This window comes from Gambusia affinis, linkage group LG05, assembly GCF_019740435.1.
Source record: "Gambusia affinis linkage group LG05, SWU_Gaff_1.0, whole genome shotgun sequence".
In the NCBI taxonomy this organism is placed as follows: domain Eukaryota; kingdom Metazoa; phylum Chordata; class Actinopteri; order Cyprinodontiformes; family Poeciliidae; genus Gambusia; species Gambusia affinis.
The window spans coordinates 19,448,976-19,476,633 of NC_057872.1; the positions used below are offsets into that span (position 1 = coordinate 19,448,976).

The 27,658-nt window shown below is 38.1% G+C and overlaps 1 protein-coding gene across 4 annotated transcripts in view; it reads right to left on the reverse strand.

Moving 5' to 3' along the window:
* prkcg (protein kinase C, gamma) overlaps positions 1 to 27,658 on the reverse strand; it is a 44,469-nt gene that overhangs the window by 15,566 nt on the left and 1,245 nt on the right. For 2 of the 4 annotated variants that reach the window (XM_044115887.1, XM_044115888.1), the window contains exons 1-4: positions 9,877 to 16,058; positions 1,332 to 1,363; positions 1,142 to 1,224; positions 301 to 412 (exon numbers count right to left, since the gene is read on the reverse strand). In XM_044115887.1, the coding sequence (XP_043971822.1) occupies positions 301 to 412; positions 1,142 to 1,224; positions 1,332 to 1,363; positions 9,877 to 10,370 (721 nt within the window). In that variant the 5' untranslated portion in view covers positions 10,371 to 16,058. Of the gene's footprint in view, positions 1 to 300; positions 413 to 1,141; positions 1,225 to 1,331; positions 1,364 to 9,876; positions 16,059 to 27,658 lie in introns of those variants that run through there. The other 2 variants (XM_044115889.1, XM_044115890.1) reach the window with 2 other exon arrangements.

Sequence of the window (27,658 nt, forward strand, 5' to 3'; positions counted from 1 at the left end):
GCAGCTGACTGGACATTATTTTAGGTTTAATAAAAAAGTCTTTCTAAGTTATAAATTTAATTAGTTAGATCATGTTGAACATTTTGCAAAAAAAAAAAAAAAATTGCCAAATGAAACTGATGTTCTTACTCAGTTTCTCACTGTGAGAATCTACCTTCCTGTCATTTTTCACGTTTTCCCTCCCTTTGAAGATGCAGCGATGAATTTTACGTTTTCTTCAAAGCAAACTGATATCAAACCCAGCAGCTCATTAGGAATATCAGCACAGTGCAGCGGGTCAGACTGGACGCTGAAACTCACTGGTGCACTTCATGCCCTGGTGTATGAGTCCGTACAGCAGCGATCCACAGTGATCGCAGAACGTGGGGCTGGAATATGTGTGGATCTTAAATGTGTGTCGACTCTTCAAGTCCTGGAATGAAAAAACAAACAAGCAAACAACCAAAAAAAAAAAAAAGAGAGAAAAAAGTGCGAGAGAGAGAGAGAGAAAGAGAGAAACCACTCATTAAACAGCACAACCATATGCACACATTTTCACACATTTATGGTGTGGGTGACTAATGATGGAACAAGCCAATATGATTTCTCCACTGGAAGAGGAAATTCACTGCATCTAGGCAAGGTTGTGAGTATGTTAGCGTATATTTACTGTACAGGAAGGAATGATTCATTTTTATCGCTTAATAACCACTTCGCTATCCTTTCTCTCAAACTGTATACCCTCCCTCGTTGCTATTAATAACTGCTGTCACCTCACTTCTCCTGAGGAAAAGACAAATCTCCCTAATATCCTCAAGATGCCACACAGAGGAGGGCTGAGGAGTCTGCTGCTCTCACCATCGTCTAATTCTCACTCTTATCAGTCTTTCTCACCCCCTCCTGCATCCCTCCCTGCCACACATCCTTCCTCTCTATCTTAAACTCCCTACATCCTCTTGCAGGATGACATGACATGAGCGTAGATGTCACAGATGAGATGCAGAGGAAGAGCGGATTGACGGATGAGTCACACACGCATGCCATCAGCGACGAGCGGGAAGGCTAAGTGTGTGGATGATGGTGCGCCGCATAAGTCCAGGCGAAGGTGGGGAAACTTGAGGATATAAATGGAAGTGCAGAAGCCGATAACAGGAACACTCACATCAGGCCTGGGGGCAGTCACAGATCCGGGACATGTGAAGGTGACAAACTCGTGGCATCTTTTATGGACCACAAAACTGCAAACTGGAGAAAACAGGGAGGATGAGCCTGAAAATTGTTACCAGTTTTCCACAGAGCTATATCAGAGAAAATAAAAATAACAGGCAACAAAACAGCAGGCTAATCTCTACCTTGACACTGGAATCCCTGCTTGCCGATGCCCCTGAACGAGAAAGACACATGGCTTAGGACACAGAAACAATCTGCTCTCATTCCTCTTCAACGTGAAACTGTCCCATTCAACCTCAACAAACTCTATTTATGTAAAAAGAAAGTCAATAAAAAAAACCTGCAATGGTTGCTTAAGAAACTCAGAACATTTTTTTGTGAAGGAGCCAAGTAGCTGACTTGGTCACACAGAAGCACACAGGCTTAATTCTTCTAGAACACCGGCTTGCTCCCTGTGTCTCCTCAGAGCTTTAATTGAATAATTAAAGCCATTGATTGGCTAAAGTGTCCATTCAGCAGCTGACTCGGTGTGAATCAAGTTGATTTGGTTGTTTAAAAAGTCAAGCAATGGAGATACGCTGGAGAGCTCCACAACAATCATACCAAATGAGCCCAGGGAGTTTAAACTGACCATAATCACCGATCAGCAATCAGTTCAGCATGTGGCTGAGAAACGATTAAAGATGGGCTTGAAGGAGGAGATCTGATCCCTGATCAGCATGCAGCAGAGGTCTCTGGAGCCCCGATGCTGGGACAGTATAGATGTTTCGCCAGCAGGGGGCGCTAAAGAACCAGATATGGATTTACAGAGTATTCACTGCTTTGCTTGATGAGCATTTAAAAAAAAAATATCTGAAGAAGTGCATCTTAGATTTAACTACTGAATAGACTGAATAAATACTTCAGTTAACAGGTAAACAATACCAGCTTCTCCTTGGAAAAGCCTTGCTAGTAAATTTACAAAGACAGGAGTAGTTATTCTGAAAAAAATGCTTAGATTTCTTTACTGTATTTAAAGTATTGGAAGTGGCACAGCATGGACAATAAACTTATGGGATAATAATGTTAAATATTACCTTACTCACATGTCCAGGACATGCTGACCTGGTTTTAACTCATGGTTGGAATCTTTCCATTAATGATTCATTCTTAAATTAAATTCTAACATTTTAAACACAGTGCACTTTTTACTACGGATTAAACTGTGACATATTTGTACCATATAGCTTCATGTTCCAGCACTGCTTTGAGTCTTTCCTGACCTTTTTGCCTTGGTCTCCATGTTGTTGTTTGTTGACTTATGTTCTCTAAAAGACCTCTGATGCCTTCACATGACAGTTGGATTTATTCTGTGATCTGGTTATACCTGAAGACAGTTGATTTCACCTGACTTTATTTTGGGTTATCAGACCAAAGGGGGTTGAAAACAAACACTACAGTTGATTTCCCTTTCGGTGTCAAAAAAACCCCCCACATAATATTTTTTCACTCTTAATTGAACATTTGTTGGTCTAGCAAATATAAATTAACATTTGTCAGTGTAATGTGTCACAATATTCAAGGAGCATTAATATGTTTGTAAGCTACTTTTTACATGTTTAAAAACGACTGCTGCAGACATAATGCTAGGAAATAGAAGGTGAGTTGCTCTAACCTGTGATGTTTCATTAAGATGTTTTTCATTTATGACTTTTGCTTGCTGAACACATAAGAAATACATATATTTTCATACATATGTGATCTTTTCTAAGATCACTTAGAAACTATAGTTATTTTCTAAGTGATCTGCTCCTGATTTGCTGATCACTTCACGTGCATCATGTCGGTCCTCATCCGCCGTCATTCTAAACACTCCCTAGTTTCCTTTATTTGGTGTCAGCGCTTTGCCTTTGTTTCACCTGGTACTATTCATCATCATGTCAGCTTGTATTCCTGCTCTCTTTAGTTCACTCCATTTGTGACTTCCTGCGTTGCAGCATTTCCAGCTTCCTTTTAGTTAAATAAAAGTTTGATAGCTCACCTGACTGCCTTCCAACTGTCTGGCTGCATCTGGGAGCTCATTCGCACCAAGATATTGCAGATCGGGGATGAAGTGGAGTCAGCTTACGTTTAAGACTTCCTCTAACTTGGTTATTATTGTTATTGCTGCTGTTCTCCAAGACTGTACACTTCGTTTGAAGCATTTGCAAAAATAATTGAAGTCAAGAGGATCAAAACTGCTGACTGAGTTAATGACATATTATTTCAGTAGATAGTTTATGAGAGCAAATATTTATTTGAACAACTCTCCAGTAGGACAAATTAAAACAAATGACTGCCATTTAAATGTAAACCCTTGAAGCAGATATGGCCCATTGAATGTGTAACAAAACGCTGTGTGAATATTGAATAATAAGCTGGTCACTGTAGGAGAAAATGCTTGAGTGAATGTTTCAATATGGCATCCACAAATCTAACAAAGCTGTTTTATTGACAAACTATAACTAAGCAACTGATTGCAAAAACACTAAATGTCACCAAACATGTCAGCAACATTTTAAAATGGATGCATTTTATCACTGACCACTATTTTCTTCTTTTATAAGCATGTAGAAGTCTTTGCTTTGTATGAACCACTGTGCGAAACTGGTGCCATCTGTCACACCTGACTATTTTACAACTGGTTTTCACAAACAACTGGGACTTAATGAACTCACTGCTGCCATTCAGGGAACATGCTCGGATAAGCTTTCCACCTCTTCTCTGCCATCTGCCCACATCCACGCTGTTATCAGCATGTAAAAGTGTGCTAAACATTTCATCAAAGGAAAGATAAACCACAGGTGAAAATATTTTATGTCTATGGGGGAATTTGTCTGCTCGTGCCTCTGAGATTTGGTTCCTCCCTATTTATCTATTAAAGCTGGTTTGTCATTAATTGTCCTCAGAGATTCTGACAATGACAAGTAATCTGTCACATTAAATTAGAGAAGACGTTACTACTCATTTCCTCTTGAATCTTTTTCCTTTCTTCATCATCGGCGACTATTTTAGACATTTATGTTTAGTTTGGTGTTAAAAAAGACATGTTGTGTAAATTAATGTAAATGTATTACTGTTTTCTCATACAAAAATTTTAGTTTACTAATGGGAAATTGGTAACTACAGCTTACAGATGGAAATAAGCAACATACAGTAATGTAAAAGTCTTGGATGGTGGCAAAGATTGGCTTGAAAACTGAGTAGAAAACATTTCTACTGAAGTCAAATATTTACATGTCACTTTGTTTAATTTGGAGAGGATACATGATTAAATAAAGTGGGGCTTCATTTATATATTTTGAGGTATGCAGTGACACACTGTAGCTGTAACTGAGTTGAAGTCATCATTGAGGCTTCATGTAAATCTAATTTAAACATGGATCAATGTAAAGTCTGTACCAAGTCCTGAGGTAGACTTGCATATTTCACTAAGCAAATCAATGAAAAGCATGTAAATCATGTAGAAATGCTAAAATGCATAAACTGTAATTGAAAGAAAACATCTGACTCAGTGTGAGCTGAATCATTTTATAACAGCTACAGTTATAACACTTAATCTAAGCGTTAAGCATTTAAACAATTTAGAAAACAGTGGTAAATATGGGAACATATTTCTGTATTTGTCCCGTACTGGTGGACCGTAATGACACATATTATATCTATACTTAAAGCAGGTTAGGTGTACTGTGCAAAGGTATCACCAGAGACGATGTTGAATTAATTTTATATATCAATTGTTCCACATAAATTTTCATTTCCATCCAGATATACTGCATTCTTGAACAGCAGCAGTATCTCTGTGTTTTTGAACTTGACTTATTGAGTTTCCGCAGCAACATAGACACAATGAATTGCTTACGCAGTGTTTCCAAGGCAAATGGGGATATGAGTTTAATTTACATTATTAAAAAGTTATTAATCCTTGATCAACATCAATAAACTCATAAACAGCATGTATTTAGGACCTTGGACTTATAAATCATACACGTAGTGTCAGAGTGTGGAGCACAGCAGGTAAAGACACTATGCTGCGAAATAAGAACTTACTCTACTCCTTTTCAAAATTGCAAAAGTTATATTGCTATTATTTTTTTTTACTATTCATACCAACTCATGTATGTGTGGATGTATCATTGTATCCAATGCATGAAAAGAAATTTAGGGCTCAGGAACAAGAATATGATAAGGAATCTTCTTTCATTCTTGGATTGAGATTAAACGGCACATGTTAAAATTTGTAATGTCGTCTTGCAGTAAAAAAGTCATATTTTCCACCACAACGAATGCATTCTTTTCCAGAGTGTGGAAGTTGTCTCCAGTTTTCTTCTGCACAGTTCTGTGGCAGTTCTTGTATGAATGGTGCACTGGCCTGCACCCCAAACCAAAAGATTTATGCAGAAAATGATATCAAATTCCAGACCAGGATCAAATGCAGGGCAGCCCTGCATAAAGCCTGTCTCCCTGTTCCCAGCAAGCTGACACCTACTTAACACCTGGAGCTTCAGACTCACCAAACTGACACCTAACACATACACAGCAGCAATAGAAAACTTTTTTAGGCCACGATTACTATGTATTTCTTAAAATATGTTTTCACTGTGCACTCCCTTTGTTAAGGCTGTTTATACGCCCATGTGGACCTTATTAAGAACCTGCACTGCTCACAGAGTTCAAAAACATGCAGATTAAGTTAACTAGTTACTGAAGTTTTGGCTTGACTCTGTGTGATACAGTTGTAAGTCCTCCGTGATGCTGCGTTGGACTTTTGATGGACTGGAAGAACGTACCCTGCCTCTTGCTTGTTGACTGCTGCATCCAACCTAGTTTCACTGCAATGCTCCACATGAAAAACCTGGGCTTTTCATCCTCTTCTACAGAGAAAAGAAGTTTCTCTATGTAAGATCTGCAGTTTTTCTCATTCATCATGTATTGTTAAACAGTTTTAAAAAATCATGTTTTTAACCTCCTCCGAATATCACCGAGATATAATTCCGTTATAATAAATAAGTTGCAAAAGACAACAACATTCAGCTTCCTGAATTCTGCACATTGACTCAAAAAACAAAGTAATCACTATAACGTTAATCTTTTAATTAATCAGGAAAACCCTCCAGGGGCCTCAGACAGCCAGGTGAGGGCCGCTGCGCTGACATCTTGTTTAAAGGAAGACGGTTTTCACCCTGAAATAAGTTCAGCTGCTGCCAGCAAAGACAGCAGCCAGTTGGGGAAAAGTCCTGAAAGATACCCAGAGGCTGCTGGCAGAGTTGGCGCCCTGCATCAACATATGGTACATCCCCACCATATGCCCACGCATACGCGCTCTTCTACACACAAATGGCTGCTATGAAGTCTTCTATAAACTCAACACACTCGCAGCTTGGTATCGTTTTTTGTTTGTTTAAAGAATATCAGTGTCAGAGGTTGACTATAACTTGTTTGGTAGTTACTTCACTGTTCCTAATTTTTCAGAAAAAAAAAATAAAAATTCCATGAAACTGTTTTTGTAAAACTGTCAAGGTCAGCTCTTCATCACCAGGAATAGTAAGTTTGTTTTTTAACTTGTTACACTGCCTTCTTCACACAATTACATTACAAACTGCTGAAAATATTTTCTAAAATGCAAACTTTAATCTAAAAAATAAAAACACAAAAGTTAGTGTTGAAAGTGTACAATCCTGCCAGTCCTGCTTGATCTGTCTGGTATTTGGGAGTGAAATATCTTTTAGTTCAGCATCATCCACTGAAATAATAATGAGGAGGCCAAACTAAACTCAAAAGTTGTCAGTTTGGATATTTGGGCTCAGTTCTTTTTCTGTTTTTTATCATCCTGACTATGCCACTTAAATTTAACTAAGGTCTTAAAAACACTTTTCTCAAGACTGCTGAAATTTTCCAGCATAGTGCGTCTGCCATTTAAAGTCAGCTTAATGAGATCCCAGGAAAAAAGAGCAAGAGTGACCTGACTGTACTGAAGCTAATTGAGGCATAGAGCAACAAAACCCTTCCCCTTTCTGACCCATCACTGAGCACTGCTAGTCAGCAGGCTGAAAAAAGCCACTATGAGAAGGAGAAATCTCGGTGTTCTGAAACATTTCCTGTCATAAACAAAATACAGTCATTGTGGTGCAACTTTCAGTGGCATGCAAGTAAAGCAGCTGGATTAACCTACTAACCTCAGCTTGCTATACTTGAGTTAGTTAAAAAAAAGAATGACAGAGAGGCATTCAATTCAGAGCAATAAACGCAACAAATAAAGCTACAATGAGGTCTAGCTTGATTTTTTTATTTGCTTTAGTCAGTGTATTTGAACCAAAATAACTGCAGCTAAAGGATGTGCATTACATTATTTCAAATATGATTCAATTTTGGCACCAAGATTAATTACTGTTCATTTGTTTTAGGTACAGAAAATAGATCCTGTGATGCAATTTTGTTTAAACAAAATCCTCAGCTGTTCTGATTGACAAACCTGTAAATTTGAAACCCATCTATATTTTTTCATAAATTCACAATTTAATTTAAAGCTTGTATCTTCAAATCCATCTGGAGTATTGTACTTAAATAGTGAACAGCTCTTCACAAGTTCTCTGAAAGCTTTGAAATGTCATTTGACCCTCTGGGGTCCCTTAATTTTGTTCTCTGCCTGTGTCCCTTGGACACAAAAAAGGCTTTTTTACAGCTTGAAAGGTATATTGAAAGGTATATCGGTGTATTTTTTCAGATTTTTTAATGAATATCATTATTGCTTCAGTCCTCAACATACAAATAAGAAAGTTGATAGCATTCTTAGTGATAAAAGCTTCTATTTTGTGAAATTTTACAAGAATCCCCCCTAAAACTTGACGAAATTAGATGCAATTTACAATAGCATTGTAAAAGTTACGCAAAAATAAGCTTCAAAGAAAACAGAATGTGCCAAGAGACCCAGGTGAGAAAAATTTGGAAATATTTTATTTTTCTGAGGAAATTGTAGTTAACTATCCACCCAAATGGACATCATACATCACCAGCAAAATTTCTAACAATCTGTTCTTGAGAAAACCTCAACATGAGTAGCAGCAAAATGTATCTCATAAAATTAGACTGAACTAAATTGCAGCTTACATAAAACTGAGGGGGTATTTTTTTACAATGAGTATTTTTTATTTTTATTTCATAGGACTGAATCACATGACTGAATGACCTCCAGGTACAGCAAATTGAATAATATCTAAGTCAAATGAAGGTTACGCTAGACACACTGCTAACATGTTATGAATGTTACAAAAGAAAAGACTACACTGAACCAGGTGACTATGCTGAAATATCCCTAAGATTAGTTTTAGGAATAAAAGAAAGCAGAATATCAGATATTGAAATTCCTCGGTTGTAATGACTGTGCATTGTAATTAGGTTTGTATATCATTCAGTTCATTAATGAGATTTTTTAGCATGACGAGCAATTAGTTTGTTGTATGTGAACTGTTTGAAGGTTTCAAAACAAAAAGCTAAATAATGAATGAAAGAGACAGAAGCATGCAAATGGCAACAGATGAAGAGTCAGGGAGTCAAGGTTTCTATGCTTGGACTGAACAATATTGGTAAATAGCTGAATATGCAGCTTTAACAATGTTTTTACATTATTTTAAAATTTGCATTCAGGGTTTCATGTAATTATTTGTCACAGATGTGTTTAAATTTCTAAATCCACGTTGTGCGCTTAGGTGGACAAAGGAAATCCAATTTACAAAATCAGAAACTGATCATACGCTGGCAAGTTTAGACAGAAAATGATTTCCATTTGACTGAGGAGGTTATTTTTGACATGAAACGAGGCAGTTATTTTTCAAAAGACACTAAAATCTTCCAAATCCCAAATCAATTTAAAAAAACCTCTTTAGCCACATCTAATTAATATATATGCTTAATATATCAATATCAAACATTATTTATACTGTTCTCAATAATTAATGAGATTTTTTTAAAAGCATGACACCAATCAAACCCTATTTATAATTGCTGATTACTTTTTGCACTTTTCCACTGGTATATTGACAATTTATCTGTGGTGATGAGCTCCAAGTCTTTAAGGCTGGAATGCCTCGTTGCCATCACCCTAATCTTTAGGCACTCTGGCTGCTTTAAAACCTTAATATTACTTATAGTCTGAAAAAAACAAAACATGTTGGTCAAATTAAAAGATGGGTTTTAACATAAATCTACCAGGGGTGTGAGCAATTTTGGCCAAAAATCTATTATTTTTTGTTTTTTTACAAACACATCTGAAAGTCATCCATGCACTTTTTGAAAAGGATGTATTATCTAAAAAAAGTGGAATGAATGTTTTGGATGCTTTGAAATAAACAAATCCTCGGTGAGTCCATTAATGTGTTATATTTTAGTGTAAAATTCAATTTCATATTAATTCTTGCTTAGTCCCGGCAGGGTTTTGCTTGTGTGAATTTTGTGTGAGACAGCGCATGAAGTTCCCAAACTGACTCCTGCATGGTGTGGGCAGCAGTGTGGAGATGAGCTTGTGTGAACACATCAGGTCAGTGTGGGCAGTATCTCCAGCTGGCAGCTGGAATTGGAGAAAAAGGGAAAAAACGGCGAAAGCCAGCACTAGATTGGGAGTTGGGACGCCTGAGGAGGCAGCATATGATCTGCTGGGGTGGTTTCTTTGTGAATGTGCAACAGTGTGTGAATTTGTGTGTGTGTGTGATTTACCATATAAAGTCGGTGCAGTGGCTGCAGAAGGTGGGCTGCTTGAAGAAGCGTGCTGTGAACTGATGGTCTTTCACCTCGACAATCCTCTTGTGTTTGAGCGCTCCCTTCCTCTGAAACACAGGCACCCTGGGCGGAGGGGAGAGGGGCGAGGGCAGCGCGGAGGATGGCGATGTGGGGGAGGTCAGCGTCAGGGGGGAGAGAGAGGGGGACGGGGAAACCGGGGTGGACATGATGTCTGAGGGATGCAGGAAGAGGAGGCTGAGAGCTGTGTGTTGGGGAAGGTGGGTGACGGGAGAAGGTGAGGCCAAGGACATGGAGGACAAAGGACATAATAGGTCATGCAGAGACAGGAGTGATATTAATGGAAGAAGAAATGTAGGATAGGGACCAGAGACAGAGTGGCGTGATGAAGGGAAAGATCGAGAAGAAGGTGATGGAAGGAGTGAAGAGAGAGTGACAAGGACAAAGCGAATGAAAAGAAAAAGGAGAGGCATGATGAAGAAGACAGGAAGGTTAATTCAAATACAGACAAAAGTCTCCTGAGAAACTCAGAGAAGCTAAACAATTAGCTCTACTTGCTGTGTGTCCCACATACTGGCTGTCCATCCTGCTACACCCCTCATTTGCTATGAATACCCACACCTCCACCCATACCTCAGTCGTTATGTCAACTACCTCCTGTTGCCATGTCAACAACACCCCACCAGCTGCTTCAGTATTGGAGCCTGCATCCTCTCATCGTCTTCCTGCCTGCCCTTATTAGCAATTAGTCCTATTTCTGCAGAAAAGTTTGGACCAGAATAACATGAGCGCGTCTGCAGGGATGGGACGTGCAGAGAAAAAATGCAAAATGGCAAATACTAGATGGAAGAAGTGAGTTGCATGCTGCTGAATGATAAATGAGATTCAATGAATAAATAAATAAGACTAGGTAAAAAAAAAATGATAAAATGATGATGTTTCAGCAAAGAAGCAGATAAAATAGATGAATGGAATTAAAAATGGTCTAGTGATACAAACACGTGATGGAAAATACTAAAGATGTGCACCAAGCTGTACTTAAAATACCTTAGTTTGTAAGAAAATCCTTGCCAAAAACAGTCGTCCCTCTTCCTGTCCTTGACTCTTCGTCTGAATGCCTTCAATTGAAAATTTGGGGTGCACCTGTGGCTGGTCAACTCAAACAAGAAAAAAATAACAAACAAACCCCCAAAATGAGGTAGAGAAGCCAGAAAAAGCAACGGCTAGGAGAGGAGAAGCAGCTCAAGAAACGAAAAAGGACAACATAACTTCAAATGAATGCAACAGGCAATTGGAGTGGTTCAAGTTTTTAAAGACGCAAACACAGGATTGAAGTGGTATATATCCTTTAACCCGGAGGCAGGGTGAGTGGGAGTACGAGATGGAGAGGTGGTATTCTCTTTCCAAGATTGATTCGGTTTTACGAGGAAGAGGATGAAAGATGGAGAGAGAATAAGAGAGAAAGAGAGCGTGGAAAAAGTAGAGAAAGAGAGAGCGAGAGAGAGAAAGATTGAGGGGAATAGGCGGCGATTCATTTTGAAATCTGGGTTACTTCTCTCAGGAGAGGGTGAGGGAACCACAGCAAGGAGGATGGAGAAAGCAGAAGCTGCCATTTTGCCACAATCAGTACAGTATTCAAGTGCCAACTGCTTCCTACTTCCTATTGAGCCAAACAGAAGGAGGAAGAGGAAGAAGAGAGGAAGAGCCCTGCTTGGACCAGAAAACATCCAACAACAACAGAGGCAGAGAATCCGAGGAATGTTCAATTTGGTTCTGGTCTAAGATTTGATCTGTGTGACGTGACGATCACCAGGCCTGAGGAATGAGCAGCGGCAACATGTCTACTGCATATCAATGATCTGAGATCAGAACAAGTGGTGACATGATAAACACAACAGTGCCCCACTCTGCACTGAAACCAGGTCAGCTGAGCCGAAAGGGAATGGTAGTTTCCTTCTGAGAAGGGATAGCAGGCTATTGATCGTAATTACACACACACCAACAAAAAATGTTACAAATAAGGTCATCAGTCAAATAAGTTCAGCATTCAATGGGAGGAGGAGAACAAGATTTATTGAGACGATAGCAGTGGATGGAGGGGATTAAACTTTTAAATATTATGTCCCTTTAAAATCCAGACAGACATTTGAATGTGTTTATTAAGGTAGGGTGGAGGGAGTGCATTAAAAAATTATTGTTTTGAACAAAACTATTGATAACACACTTGTCACCCCTAAAAGCTGTGGGCCAGTTTCTATTCCAAAGGCACTGGGAATCTTTCCAAAGGTCACAGCAGGAGATTTCAAATGAATATCTGTTCTGAAAAAGCTCAGATTCAAAATTCTGAAAAAAATAACTCAGAAATGCTTCACCACACTCAAAAAACCCTCTCTCTGTGCGCTCCAACCAGGAAAATGTTATCATGGGAAAATGCTAAACGCAAATGATAAATGGGGGTGCCTCAAACTATTAACCGTCAGAGAAGTAATATGTGATGAATAATAATAATTTATTGTTTTGTTCCCAGAGAAATAATTTTTGGGTGACAAAATTTGAAAAATAAGAGTAAAATGTAATCTGAATGTCTCCACATAAAAAAAAAAAACAAGAATTTACAAAATTAAAAGTTTATGCCCCTCCTCTGCATATTTTTGTAAGGTAGAGACAATTTCTGCTCTCTTTGTTCAGGTCTTATGTCTTGCAGAGGTTACCAGCAGCAAATCCACTATCGTATTTGGCATCACAGAGCAGAACAGCAGAGGTTCAGTTTGAACACCATGTTGTTCAATAATTACAAACCCTGCTGATTTCAAGCCATTGCATGTGCTTTGGGCAACAAACACTGAAACCCAAGTAGATCCTGTTGGCTGGTGAGCTTTAAATATGGCAGCTTTGCCATAATTGCTATGTAACCACATGTGTTTGTAAAACCCAACACCAGGGTCTTTGAGGAAACTTGTTAAGGTCCAAAACCCAAACAGAGGCAGAGTTTTAATATTTACGTCGAACTCAACAGAAAAACAATCCGTATTTCCACAATGTCAATTTCTTTAGGCCTAAAGAACGTAATGCTTTCAAGCTGTTTTGGACCAAATCATATTTCAGTTCCTACAGAGTGAACAAATGCTTACCCTCTCAATGTCAGAAATACAAACACACACACACGAGTAATCACTGTCCATGCACGGATGTGGTCCTTCGCAGATCCTACGAGGCAGGAAGAGAGAGGCAGGAGAGCAGGGGGACGATGGGGTGGATTGGTGTGGGACACAGAGACTGAGAGAGGGAGCGAGGGGTTGAAGGTCTAATTAATGGAAATGTAGGTTATTAGTCTCCTGATGAGGACACAGGCAGAGAATTAATTAACAATTATAATTAGCAAGATTGTTAGAGAGCAAAATGGTGTCATCCAGAAAGATAAGGATGAGTTTGCGTGCAGAAAAGTGTGTATGTGCATCAAAGGCTAACGCTGAGTGCCTGTGGAAGAAAAAAAATGAAACAGCTGTGTGAACATGCCGTGTCTGACAATGATATGTTATTTCAGCATTAGTCATGCAGAAACAGCAGCTGATTGGGCATGATAGGGGCTTTCCTGCACACAGACCGTCACCAAACGAGCCGCCTTTACTGACATCATTTTCTGGCTCATAAGACCCTCTCTCTCTCTTTCTTTCTCTCTCCATCAGCCTCGTCTTGGATTAGTCATATTCTTCCTCTATTGTCACAAACAAATGAGGAGGATGCATGTGCATAGTGATGCACAGGGAAAAGAAAGAGTGACATCGTCACAAACATACAAGCTGAGGTACTGAAGTTAAACAGCACTTTTACGAACAAAACACAAAAAGCTTCCATTTCTTCTCCAGGCAAGATGAGTCAGCACTTGTGACTCTAAAGCTTCTGTATCAGGATGCTTTTGCATTCCCAATGAAGTGTGGATTCCAGTGTTTGATCATAAAAGCAAGTGGTGAGCTGGTGCACAGCCAGCCAGTGATGCATTAAACAACAAAAAGCACACACTCGGCAAAAACTCACTAATACAGCCAGCACGATTAAAAGCCGTGATGGGGCCTTCAGAAAAGCAAGGATAGATGAATTAATAAAGCACCATTAAAACTTAAGTGTCTCTAAATTGCTCCTTACCATCAGCCTCCATTCTTTCTTTTTTTGGTCTACAGATGGCTATTTTATTATTTCTGACCATGGCTTAATGAAACAGAAAATTCTGCACTGATGGAATCGTTTTTTTTGGAGGGGGGGTAGCAATCAACACTTCAGCAATTACATACATCTATTATCATGTAACGAGCGCTCATTCGCATCGAGCTGCTGCTTCAGTGTGGCAGGCTGGCTTTCTCCTCCAAAGACATTAAGGTAAATTGAGTTGCCTAACTGTTGTTCTTGGAATCAGGGGAGGTGTGGCGTCTGCGGTAATCATAACTGTCTATTAAATTTGTCTGCTCTGGACCAAAGTGGCTGTTTGCCAGTTTATCATGTTTTTATGGTAGGGAGTATTTCTATTTGTTTTGTTAATGAAGAGTGGGGTCTGCTGTGTTTTTGGAAGAGAGCAACCAACCTCATAGCCAGTCAGATGAGACATTTGGCAGGCGATTATGGTCTGTCAACATGGACTAAACTCCCAGTGTGGAAGCAAATACGCATGCCCTTCATATTTGTTTTACTGCTGACCCGTCTCTCAGTGCAACAGAGGCTGGAATAACAAGGCTGAAAGTGGAAGCAGTAAACAAAAATGAGAAACAATTGTGCTAATCAAATCAGCTCTATAAAGATAAGGATGTTTTTACATTTGCAGATAGTTGCTATATAACAATTCTTGGTTTTCAGTTTAGGTTATATCATGTATGGATGTCCTGATCTTAATATTTGGTAATAATTTGGGTTCTTTATTACATCTTTTAATGTCCTAATTTTGACATCTGCACTCCCAGCAAGGTGCATTGCCATTTTTTCTCCACAGCTAATGTTTAGCAAGACAGATTTGTTTTCTTGCAAAACTGCATTATGGTTTGTACAAGTAATTTTTTCAAATTCTGCATTTCCACTTAGTTTAGTTTAAGCCTGTTTCACCCTTTATGTTGACCATTTGACCAACTCTACCTATTGCCACTGTTGCTAATGTATGGTTTCTGATCCCATATCTTGTAACACATGGTCTATTTAACAAGTTCATTGTGTGATAGAGAAACAAAGTGTTATTGGAAATTAATAAACAAATCAGTAGAAGAAGCTTTTTTTAAAAAAAAAATAAACTGAGAATTTGTTTTTTTGCAGTATCACACTAAGTAATCTTTTACATTTGGATGCACAGAGTCAGTTGTAAATTGGGTGATCAAAAGGCAACTTCTACAACAACCAGTAGCTCCTCTCCATACTGTTGTCACAACTAATTTAGTAAACCACATGTTGGACCAGCTTATTGCAGCTCACCTACAGGAACATCTGTCGGGACAAAACATCTGCCATTGTGACGAAAAAGGGAGCCTGAAACATCCAGAATGTCACTGTGAAACAAAGTATAAAACTGATGACATGTACCGGTAGTCATATTTCATTTCACCTTAAAGCTTCAGAGTTTTGAAGCACCCATGACATTCATTGGATTAAATTTAATGAAATACTAGACTGGGACTCAGCATTGACAGATTCCTAATCTTAAGTAACTGATAATATATGATTCACTTCACAGGGTTTGGATGTCAACAAACCGCAATGAGATAGATTGAAAGAAAACAAATGGCACAATGCTAATGAAATAAATCCAGACTCCTACCCCTGGACGAACAGTCGAGCTGTAGCCTAACCAAGTTCTACTCATAGCAGCAGAGGCAATAGGGCATAAGATAAAATACTCCCTCTGCTCTGTCTCACCATGCTTTCCTCTCACAACAGTTCTTCCTTTGTATATTCTGGCTCATAAAGATAGCCCCTTATCTATTCAGAAAACACAACTCTTCGTTACTGTTGCAATGGCCTGCTTTTATTTTTCCTGTAGTTGTTTTGAAATAACACCAATGGTGTTACTCAGCTGTTCAGGCCGACTGGCACCGTTTGCAGCCTAAGTAGATCTAACTGAACGTCGTTTGTTTCAGAAAAATGGCAACAAGCTTAACACTTACAAAAAAATCCCATGAAAATCACATGTGATCACATAATCCACCAAAAAAATTACGTTTTCACATGTGATTTTCATGTGATCACATGTGGAAATGTGTGACTCACATGTGAATCACATCATTCACATGTAAAAATTTGTGTGAACCACATGTGAAAGTCACATGTGATTTTCATGGGCTTTTTTTTGTAAGGGAACTGCATCATGCAAAAGGACAAAGATGATTGGTTGGCTCTGGTGAAATCATTTTTAGTTAGACTTGTTTTATGTGGCTAGAAATAGCAGAAATAGTCATTAGCTTCACTCTACTATGAAGACTTTATGCCTCTTTCTAAAAGGTCACTCTGACATAACTTCATCCTGTTGTAATAAATTATGTAAAAATGGCCAATTTAATCAACATTTTTGATATATTTCCACATTATCGTTTAGCCAACAGTGTAATAAATTACTATATTATGGGGTTGTTCTAAAACAATCTATCTAAACAGATAAATCGTAGTCTAAAACCACATTTTAAACTGTGAAATTAATGAGTTCTTTGTGAGCAAAATGAGTAACAGCAGCCAAAATAGATTTTTGGGGGGATTTCCCTGAAATGCAGGGACCCATATGACAAAATAATTGGCTATATGCTCTAATAGTATAACAAAATACTACTATAATATTGCTTTTCAATTGTTAATTTATAAAAAGTTATAATATTTCTAGCTTTATTGCTTTCAATTTCACATAACCCAAAATAAGAGAATATAACTTATCTTACCTAACTTTAAACTTATTCAAAACCCAAGAAACTAAAACAAGAAACAAGTCTGAGTCGATGAGAAATCTCATTCGAATTAGCTTTTGAAAGATCCAAATGTAGGCAACCAGGAGTGGGCAAACAGGCAGGTGGTTGTACCAAAAACACAAAACTTTAATAATTAATCTGAGGCAGTGAAGGTCCAAAGGCAAAATCAAAGAAATGCCGGGAACACGGAGTGTGTAGTACAGAGGATCTGAGAACTGGCAGAGAAAGAGTAGTGAGACGGGCTTCTGGTGAAGGGAAACAGGTGAGCTGATTGAGAATATTCAGCAGGAGGGAAACTGGGGAAAACAGAACAAGAGAAACTAGGAACAAGAAGCTGTGGTAAAAAAAAAAAAAAGGAAAATCAGAAATCCAAATAAAAACAACATGAAGAGATGTAACATTCAGACATTTTATTCCTTTCCAGTTTTGGATGTTTCATACCCAACTTTATTTGATATAATGTTGAATTTGCTCTTGTGGACTTTTTTTTTTAAATCGCATTAATTTTCACCCCCAATTTAGAACATCTGGACTTGTCTTGTCCAGATGACACCTTTCATGTCATTTTTATAAGCTACTCATATTCCACTGTTAATGCAGTTTTTTTACTTCAATAAAAAAATAAAAATCTTTTTTGTTATCTTTTATTTCATTCTCTTTCACAAGTTGTAATATTAAAAAAAAATAATAATCAGAACGGTAACACTTTATTTGACGTGTTCTGAATAAGGCTGTCATGACACCGTCATAAACATAACACCTGTAATAAACGTAAGTAAGTTTTCATGAATATTTATGACTGACGTCATAAAATGTCATTCGGCAACTAATAGCACTTTTAATACAAAGTTGACATCATTCAAAATGTTTGTTATGACAACTTGACATTAACGAAGAAATCATGATCTGACATAAATTTGTTATAAAAGTATTACTGATTAAAAATAAAAGAGCTAAAGCTAAAGTTTAATCAGTAATACCTTTATAAGAAATTTATGTCAGATCAGATCATGATTTACCAAATGACACTTTATGACAACAGTCATAAATATTCATGAAGACGAACTCATGTTTATTACAAGTGTTATGTTTATGACTGTGTCTTATTCACAGCAGGTCAAATAAAGTGTTACCAGAAAAACTAACCATAAAATGTTATAGCAATAACAATTAATGAAAATGTTGAATTAGTTTCTAGTTTAGGTGTTAAATACTACATATTTTTGAACTTTCACAATCAAAATAAAAAAAAATTAAAGAATCTGCATCTTGTGTAGGTTAACTGAGTCACAATGTGACCAAACTAATTGTTTTGGACATTAAGTTAAATGTTATTTAGCTTCCCAAAAAACAAATGGAAAAAAAACAGAAACAAAGGCCTGCATCATGTTTAATGATTCATAGAAAACACAAACTCACATTTTTGGCTCAAATGCCCATAAGAAAATTTATGCTGTTATTAGAACCTGGATCAGAAAAGGAAATTATGATGCTGGCCTTTATAAACAGAAAAATGAATGATTTATTTCAGAGAAACATTTGGTCAGATTCTGTCAATATAAATGGTGCGTTTGAATTCACAGCCAATCCAGAAGGTTGCTTATATGAATACACCAGCCATGCACATTGAAACATCACCATTCACAGTCAGCATCACACTAACGAAATTTTAACGCATCAACTGTGGGCTGCTAAAGCGTCTGCTGCAGGAAGGATGACAATGTTGTGAACAAACTGCGCTTGAGGGGAAGGATGAAAGCGAGAGGGCAGGGGAATTCAGGATAACGGGGGCGATTGAATAATGAGGCGAGAGGAGAACAAGGTAAAGTCTGTGGATATCTTAATCTTCATCCCAGTTTTCTAGGATGAATTCCCGCTGGGCAGGTGGCACGCACACACACACACACACACACACACACACACGCACACACACACACACACACACACCACAAGACAAACAAGGGAGAATCATAAATAATTATAGTGGCCTAGATGTGGTGGTAATGGAGGAAACTCAAATGTGTTTAAAAATCTGTCAAATGAGCTTTCAAAACCAAGGATATACAAACTGGGTTTTTAGTTATCAAGGCTTTATGGAGTTAACAAAATGCAACATTTGGCTAGAATATTTAGAGAAATCAACAACCCTGACAGCACCAGCATAAAAGTCACATCAGGTATTATGTGACAGACATTTAAGGCTACAGTTACTGTCAAAATAAGTGAGAAAATGTTTCTTTGTGTACTATATCATCACCATGGTCAAAAGACTTTCAGTTTTCCTGTTTGCTGATACTGATTAGCACGAATGTTGTCATAAATGAAGCTATTACTGTCATTCACAATGTGTACCCTCGTTGTTCTTCCTTCCTCATGGAAAAGACTTCTGGCTCAGAGCTGCTACATTTAGCCACTTCTATGTACTGAAAGGAGCCATTAAGCCTGAGGTTTTAAGCTAATGTAGAAAGTAATCCTGGATCACTGATTATGTATTTTTTCCTGCCTTTCTTCTCAAATCCCCATCTGAACTGTGAATTTGGACTGAACAAAGTTCTAGATGACAGAATATGAATTGAAAAATAACATCCATACACACAACGTTTGCTTCTCACACAGAAGTGAATTTGGTGGTATCAGCTGTTCCTCCATTCGGTCATTTATCTCTGGCTGGGGCCCAGTGAGGCTCATGTGAAAATAGAAGAAACAAGAGACTGGATATGTAGCTTGTAAAAAGAATGAGATGAAAGGATGCTTGGATGTTTTTTTCCGACTCCAGAGATCAAGCTGATGAGCTGTAGACGCCCGCGGCCCTGCACACATGATGAAAATGAAACAGAACATAATTTTCACATGTGCTGAGTGCGTGAAAGTGAAGTGTGAGTCAATATAATCTGACAGCTACAAAGAATTTAGAAACATTTCAGAAAGATAAACATTTGTATGTGGAAAAATGCCTTCATTCATCATGTGCAGTTTGCCAAAGGGAGCCAATGGAAGAAACTGTAGAAAATAAATCAACAGAATGCAGTGAAAAACTTACGCCTCTGAGACTGCAAGGAGTAGGCGCTAGCAAAAAAGAACAGTAAAATATGATAAGGAAGAACACAACTATAACTTGACAGATGAAGGGTGCGTGTGGCCGATTCCTGAAACAGATGGAAGGTGCCGAGGTGCAGGAGGACGAAGCCACAGCACTGCATAGCAAGAGACAATCCGTCGAGATAAAATTAGAGACAAAGACGGAGAGAGAGAGAGAGAGAGGGTGTTAAGCCCCGTGCTGCAGGCATGCGTTACAAATCCCCAGGGAACCGGCGGCAGATCACTACAGAATCAATCTGCTGCACCTCAGCAGGAATGCAGCACACACCGGTCACAAGAGTGTGTGACTTCATACTGTGTCTGCTTTAATGCATATGTTATATGTGCGTGCGTGCGTGTGTGTGTGTCTGTCAGAGAGAGGGAGGGAGAAAGAGAAAGATTCATTGGAAGAGAAATGACAGAGTACTTGAGGATGCAGTAGCAAGGAGGAAAGCTGGAGAACAAAATGATCAGATGGAAATCTGGAATATTGTGGACTGACATAAGTCTGGTTTTCAGATGCCAGGAAACTCCATTTCCATTTGTTCAAATAATTTTGCAGTAGTATAAACACCAGAGAAATGCCCAGCGATAATAGCATTCAATAAAAAGACGATTTTATATCTCAGACAAAAACGTTTTGGGATGCAACATCCCAGAACAAAAGTAAAATATATTTTAAAGATGCTAGCTGAAGCTGTTAAGAGAACACAATGAAACAAGTCATGCACTGCAAAAACACAAAACCTTACCAAGTATTTTTGTCTAGTTTCTAGTGCAAATATTTTAGCATATAAAAATATTAAGAAATGACTGACTTAAATCAAGCTCCTACATGTTCCTGAAAAGTTACTTGTACATTATTTTTGTCTCATCTCAAGTGTATGGAGATGTTGCACTCTAAACTAGACCTATATCTGGTAAGGTTGTGTTTTTGCAGTGATGTTCGACATGACTGAAAGGCTACTCAGACAGGAGGAAGACTTGAAAAGTAAGATAAAAAGCCAGATTACTGTCCAGTTTGCAGACACAATCAGGGACAAAGACTTACATTCTGTAGTCTGATTAAATAAAAATGTAAGTATTTGGTTATGACACCCATTGCAAGCCTGAGTAGACTATTCCAACTTTTAAGTATATGAAAGACGACATCATTCTGTGTGGCTGCTTTGTTGCAGGACAGACTGGTGAAACAAATGAGGAATATGTGTAGAAACGTCTCAAGCAATGATACTGTGGGCTTGTTTCTTTTATGAAGGTTCTGAGAAATTTGTCAGAGTTCATAGCATCAAAGACTGAGCTGAAAACGGCTCATTGTTGGATTTTCAAACAGAAAACCTGTTAAGATCACATGTCCAAACCAAGGCAGGATTTGTCCACTAGACATTTTATCAACCTTCCTTTTTGACCATTTCAGTCTCCAGCCTTAAGAGAACCTGTGAAGTGCTGTAAAGATGAGAGCATAAGAAATGACTCAAGCCTGTACAAATGCCTAAAGGGACGGCACAAAGTTTTAATGATCTTTGCACCAATAAAGTTTTATAAACAAATACTTCTTAATATGATAGTTTTCCTCCTCACAAAATTAAAAGTTTTATTTTTCTAAATCTTCCAGTTTGGGTTTACGTTTCTGTTGGAAAAGATGAATTTATTTAAGATGTTTGTCTCGTCTCTCCGAGGGAATGAGGGCACTGTATTCAGAAAAAAAATCACACTACAACAAAATTACACCACATTCATCTAAGTTTACCTCTAAGATTTGTGATGGATCCTAATGAAAGTGATCTAAATCCCTTTTGGGATCAGCTTATCTCCCACACTCTCCTATGATTATCATTAGAGAAAAAGCATAGTACTGACCTCTGATCAGTGTTTGGGGAGGCTGTGATCCAGCTGCCTGTATCTCAATCTTATTAGAGCGTTAAGTCATTACTGCATGTACACACGGAGGCCTCACAATGCAATTAGCCATTCACCCATCACACTAACAAAGCATGGCTAATTAGTGGATCGCAGACGCAAAGGCAGCAGAACAAAACACATTTAAGATCCCCTCAGCACTCTGGCTGATTACGAAGTCTCCGTATGTATTAGACATGTTTTTGTACTTGACTGAGCTGCTTTTTTTACATACATACATATAAATATATATATATATATATATATATATATATATATATATATATATATTTGACAGAATAAAAGTAACACATTTGTTCAATAAAGTAAAAGCTAAAGATGTTTTACTCTCATTAGTAAACTGTGTGTGGTGTGTGTGGTGTTACATCCATCAAGATGTTCAGGTGTTTCTGACTTGGTCACTCACTGCTCAGGCTGAGAGCGCTTCGGTCTCTTTGAGGAAAAAAAAGAAATAGATTATATTTGGTCCACTCTTGCAAGATCAAAGCAAAAAAGTCTGTCAAGAACTTGGAAACATCTGAAAAATCTTGCTACAAGCATGCACACATACACACCGATATGCAGGCACACTGTCATATCACCACAGAAACAACTCTTTGATTTTCTTGACATTCTTTTCTTTTCTTTTTTTTTGTCTGAACGACTAACAGCTTGTACAGAAAATACTTTCTCAAGGTTAACAGGCGCGTTCAACCACACACTGCAGAGACGCATTCACAAAAACTCTTGCTCATAATTGCATGTGACAAAAAGAAATGGAATGAGACACAGCACCACTACCAATCATTAGAGAGAATCATATTTTATGAAGCAATTCTCAGGAAGTAAGTGCAGCACTGACCCTCCAGCCCCACCCCAGACAGACAATGTCAAATAAACTAACACATTTGAAATAGGGCAAAGACCAAACCAGTCTGGGCTAGGAGTGACATCACCCTTCTAGCAACCCGCCGTAGCAACCTGCAAGTAGGCCTGTGGTGTTGGCAAGGTTACTAGAGCAAAACTGGGCCTTGTACGATGGGGAGAGCACACGCTGCTTTCTGTGGGAAGATATATGCTCACAGCAGCTGCAACAGAGTAAGCTTTCTGCAGTGCAGCATGCACACCCGAGACCTGATAGGCGCTACGTGTGATGCTCCTATGTTTCCTTGATATAGTTCATGGCTAGTTCAGCCTATGAGGACCCTGTTTGAGTTTTGGAGCACCACACATATTTGTTAGCAGGTCGTGGGCCGATAGAGAGAGAGAGGGGGGATGATCTTAAGGCTGCATTAGGATGTCTTAGAAACTCTGGTCCTACACTGACCTGGAGCGCACTGTTCTAGACTGGACTGGACGGTTCAAAGCTTCCCTTTTGACCAAAGAGATAATCTAATCAATCAAAGCACATTACAACAAAAAACATGAATTACAGAGAAAGCAAGACAGAAATGGAAAACAAATTGATTTCGACAGCCCTAAGAGAAACTGATGTATGAGAAAAGGCAAGGAAAGACATCAAACTAGAGGTATGTAAAAACACAGACAGACAACTCAAAACAAGTGGTGTATTTACTGTGAAGGTTCTCATTCCCTTCAGGTGGACTAAATGTTACTCAGTGGACACTGGCAAAAAACGAGTCGATATCGAATGACTTTTTAAGCTTCTGCAAAGCTCACATGGGCTAATCAAACTACACGAGACATTGATTTCAATTGCAGCTGAGTGTTGAAAGAGGATGAGGATCCTGGCAGATGTGTCCATTATGTAGTAACATGCATGCACTGGAAAAGCGTGTGTATGCATTTTAGAAACTGTGGGAAATGAAAAGCAAGGAAAGGAGAGCGTCGCAAAGTCAAGCTCCAGTCGACCGCTGACTTTTGCTCATGCAATAAATCATGACTTTGCTGAATATGAAACAAAGTAAAAAAATAAAAAAAAACATTGAAAACTACAGGTTAACTTGTAGAGACTTGTTTTAGTCCATCTGTGATTTTAAAAAGTGCTTCTGGAATGAAATGCAAGACAGTATTAATTAATTAAACGTAATCTTATAAGGTGCCAGCCATCTACCATGCATGACCAGTCCAGTCTAGATTTGTATATTCAGCAGAAAAGCTGCTGCTACGCTGCCTTGACAAAGTATTCATAGCCCTGGAATCATATTCTATCATGATACATCTGCAAACTTCAAAATATTATACTTGGATTTTTTCTGACTGACCAACAAAAAGCAGTGCATAGTTGAGAAGTGGTTGCAAAATGTTTACCTGAAAGTTGTGGTCTGCTTTTGTATTCAGCCTCCTTTACTCTGATAGCCCTTAATAAAAATCAGTGCAACCAAATGCCTCAGGCCTAAGAGGTTTGTCAGAGAATATTTATAAACAAACATCATCACAAACACCAAAGAACGGACTAAAACTTCACACACTGCCCACACTGTGACACATGGTAGTAGCAACATCATGCTTTTCTTCAGCAAGGATATTGAAGCTGGTCAGAGTTGATGGGTGTGAAAAGTGTTGGAGGCTGCATAAGACTTGACACTGAAATGGAGGTTCACCAGGTCGACCATCCTGAACATACAGATAGAGCGGTTTGAGTGGCCCAGTCAAAGCCCAAATATAAATCCAATTGTGGCAAGACTTGAAATTTCATGTTTTCAGACACTATCCATCCAATCTGGCTGACATTAAGCTCTTTTGCTAAGAAAAAAGGGCAGAAAGCAGTAGAAACATACTTCTCTGTGGTAGCAGTAAACTGGGTATTATTTCAGGATATCAGATTAAAAAGGATAATGAAAAAATGCACAAAATTTGTACTTGCAAAACATGCATTAAAAAAAAAAAACAAACAAAAAAAACATTTATCATGCTCCTTCCACTTCACAATTATGCACTGCTTTTTATAGGTCTATCAAGCATTATATATTCCCATTAAAACTAATAGTTGTTTGTAGTTGTAAAATGTCAGAATATTCATGGGGTAAGAATATTTTTGCACTTCAGTTTGGGACACTTCCCCTCAGCATGCCATTTTTTTTCAATTTTGCTTTGTCTTCCTATTCACCAATCTCAACATTGTTCAAACATATTTGACCAGTACGCTGGATAATATTAAGAACTTTAGGCTGTATGACCTAAAACTGAGGCCCCACTTGCTTGCTGGTGGTGTGGTACAGCCCAGACTTGCTACAGTGGTGTGGTCGTCAAATACACACGTCAGTCACATCAGTACTAGTAACATTGTTCATGAATTGTTTTATCAATCAGTGAGTTGATCGTCATCATTGCCATCATCAACAATCAGTCCAAAAGGAGCAAGAACACAGTATCTACTGGTCTCTGTTTTTTGCTAAGTGAGAGACGGACAGAGGGATGATTTGATTTAAAAAGAACATGATCCAAAACAAAAGAAAGACAAAGGTCGATGGAAGAGTTAATTGACAAAGAGATGTGATCACCATGTGGCTGAAATTAAAAGAAGTGAGTGGTCCATTGGTTGTTAATAAGACAACCAAAGAGAATAGAAGAATAGCAGAAAGCAAAAGAAAAAATAAGAAACTGTAATGTTAGGTAGTACTAGAGGTGTGACGGACTGATAGCCATAGTAGATACAGATGAATAGAGAGTTTTTGACTTTTACTTGTCTTTTTTGTCACAGGCACTAATGTCTTCACAGTCATATAGGAGGAATCAAAATTCAAAAATGATTTCAGTGTCTAGAATTGCTACAAAGCTAAAACATTAAAACTATTTCATCTAACACTTCCTCCAAATATACCAAACTGAACTAATATATATATATATACCTGTATGTATATATATGTATATATTTATTTGTACATATATATTTCTTTATAGATAAATGATAGAATTCAAATGATGATTGAATACAATAAAATATCTCAGTTAAATCACAGTATAACATGGTACATTCTCAAAAACATAGCATATTTCAATATATTCTTTTTTTCAGCATAAAATTAAATAAATAAAAAATAAGCCAGAGCGTTTTTAAGAGTCATTTGTGTTCATGCAGTCACAGACTTAAGTATTAGTGCCTCAATAGAAATCAATAATGCTCAATGACACACCAGGTTGAAGCCCTGTTAATTGGTTGAAAATAATTGTGTTCGATGACACAGGAAACAGTCAGGCTGTTGCCGTGGTTTCCGCTGCTGGGGTGCAGAGCAGAGCGAGCTTATTATCTCACCAAAAGGTGGCTGTCCTGGTTTCCTAGCATACCTACAACCTGACCTAAACCAACCCTCAAACTACAAATCTTGACAATTTCATTCAGTGAAACATGCAAATAGTCTGGGACTTTTTCCAAATGATGGGAAACAGCAAACGCATTTCTCTAAAACACATTGTTTTAAAAACTGCCCCACACAGAGAGGTACAAAAGAAAAGCAATCCGTATGCAGATAAAAGGTATAGTCTGGCCTCTAGAAGGGCAAAGGAGTGGGAAAAAAAGGAAAAGTGAAAAGGTCGACTAACCCTCCGATCTGTGACGACATGCACAAACACGATGCACAGCCCCTCGCAAGGCAGGTCATTTCCCTCCCCCCCGTCCTGTCCTTTGAGCCTATATAAACAGCATCCAAAAAAAAACCAACCTACAAATTAAGTAGATGTTCTTTTGCTACATCATTTCAACGCTACATTCAACTACAATAGACGAATGGCTGGGCTGTGGCTGGTCTTAGTGTGAGACATGAAGTAGATATACTAAAGTTAAGAAAATAGCGCTGGCACAGCTAAAAAATAGATGGCTTGTGGCACAGAAGGTACCATGCTACATATCACTACCCTGTGTTTAACATGTAGCATTTCTTATTAGAATTTGTCAACTGAAGTTGAGAGCTGTAAATTTCGGCCCTATTATTCAGTCATTTTGTTGAAGCTATATTTTCTGTCATTTCAAAGAAAAGAATCTGCATCTGCAAAAATCTAATCAAAACCGCTGTAATAACTATGCATCTCCGACAGGAGGGAATAAGGATATCAAGGATAACTAAACTAAAGTTCAAAATAAGAATAACCAGAGCATAACTAAAGAAGGGCTAGCCTAAAAAATCCTCCTGAACAATTACAAGTCAGGTCTTCTGTGAAGCTGTTTACCCGTTCCTGTCAGTTACATTTGACATTTAATGGAAGCAGAGTCAAGAAAAAATGAGACAGATATATTTATATAGGACATATTCCATTAGAAAAAAAATGCTCCACTGTCTTTGTGGGGGGGTTTTCTTCTATTTTGCACAGAGCAGGTGCAAAGTGGGTCCTGTTGCAATGCTTAAAAGTCCCTATTTCTTTTCATGAAAAGCTCTCTGCATGTGGACGGGAGGTGCAGAAACAGAAAAATATCCAGGTTAGGATGAGGTGGGGCTTAACATACACTAATTACATACTAACTACAACTGAAGATATGGTTCACTTTACCCCTTGGGTCAAACAGCTTATCTTACTTAAATCAGACAAAAAGCAAATAGAATGATGTGCCATTGCATCCCTGTCATATTAAAGTTGGGAATATTGCTTGAAGTCAAATAGCCATCTAATAATCTTGACAATGTAAGTTATCACCATCACCTTCATTCAATGAAGGCTCAGCTACTGAGTATGCACCTGAAAACATTCACAGTAAGTTGTTCTGCCTTATTTGCCAAAAAAGATAGAAGACAAAGCATATGACTACCTCAGCACAAGTGTCTTGGTATTTTACTGTTGGACTCTTGGTTATAGTGAAGCTTATTGTTACACCAGCAACATTTGTTATCATTACGTGAAAAGCTATATCAGCAAAATATGTTACCTTAAGATTGTGCATTTACACTTGTGGCAACACGTCTTAA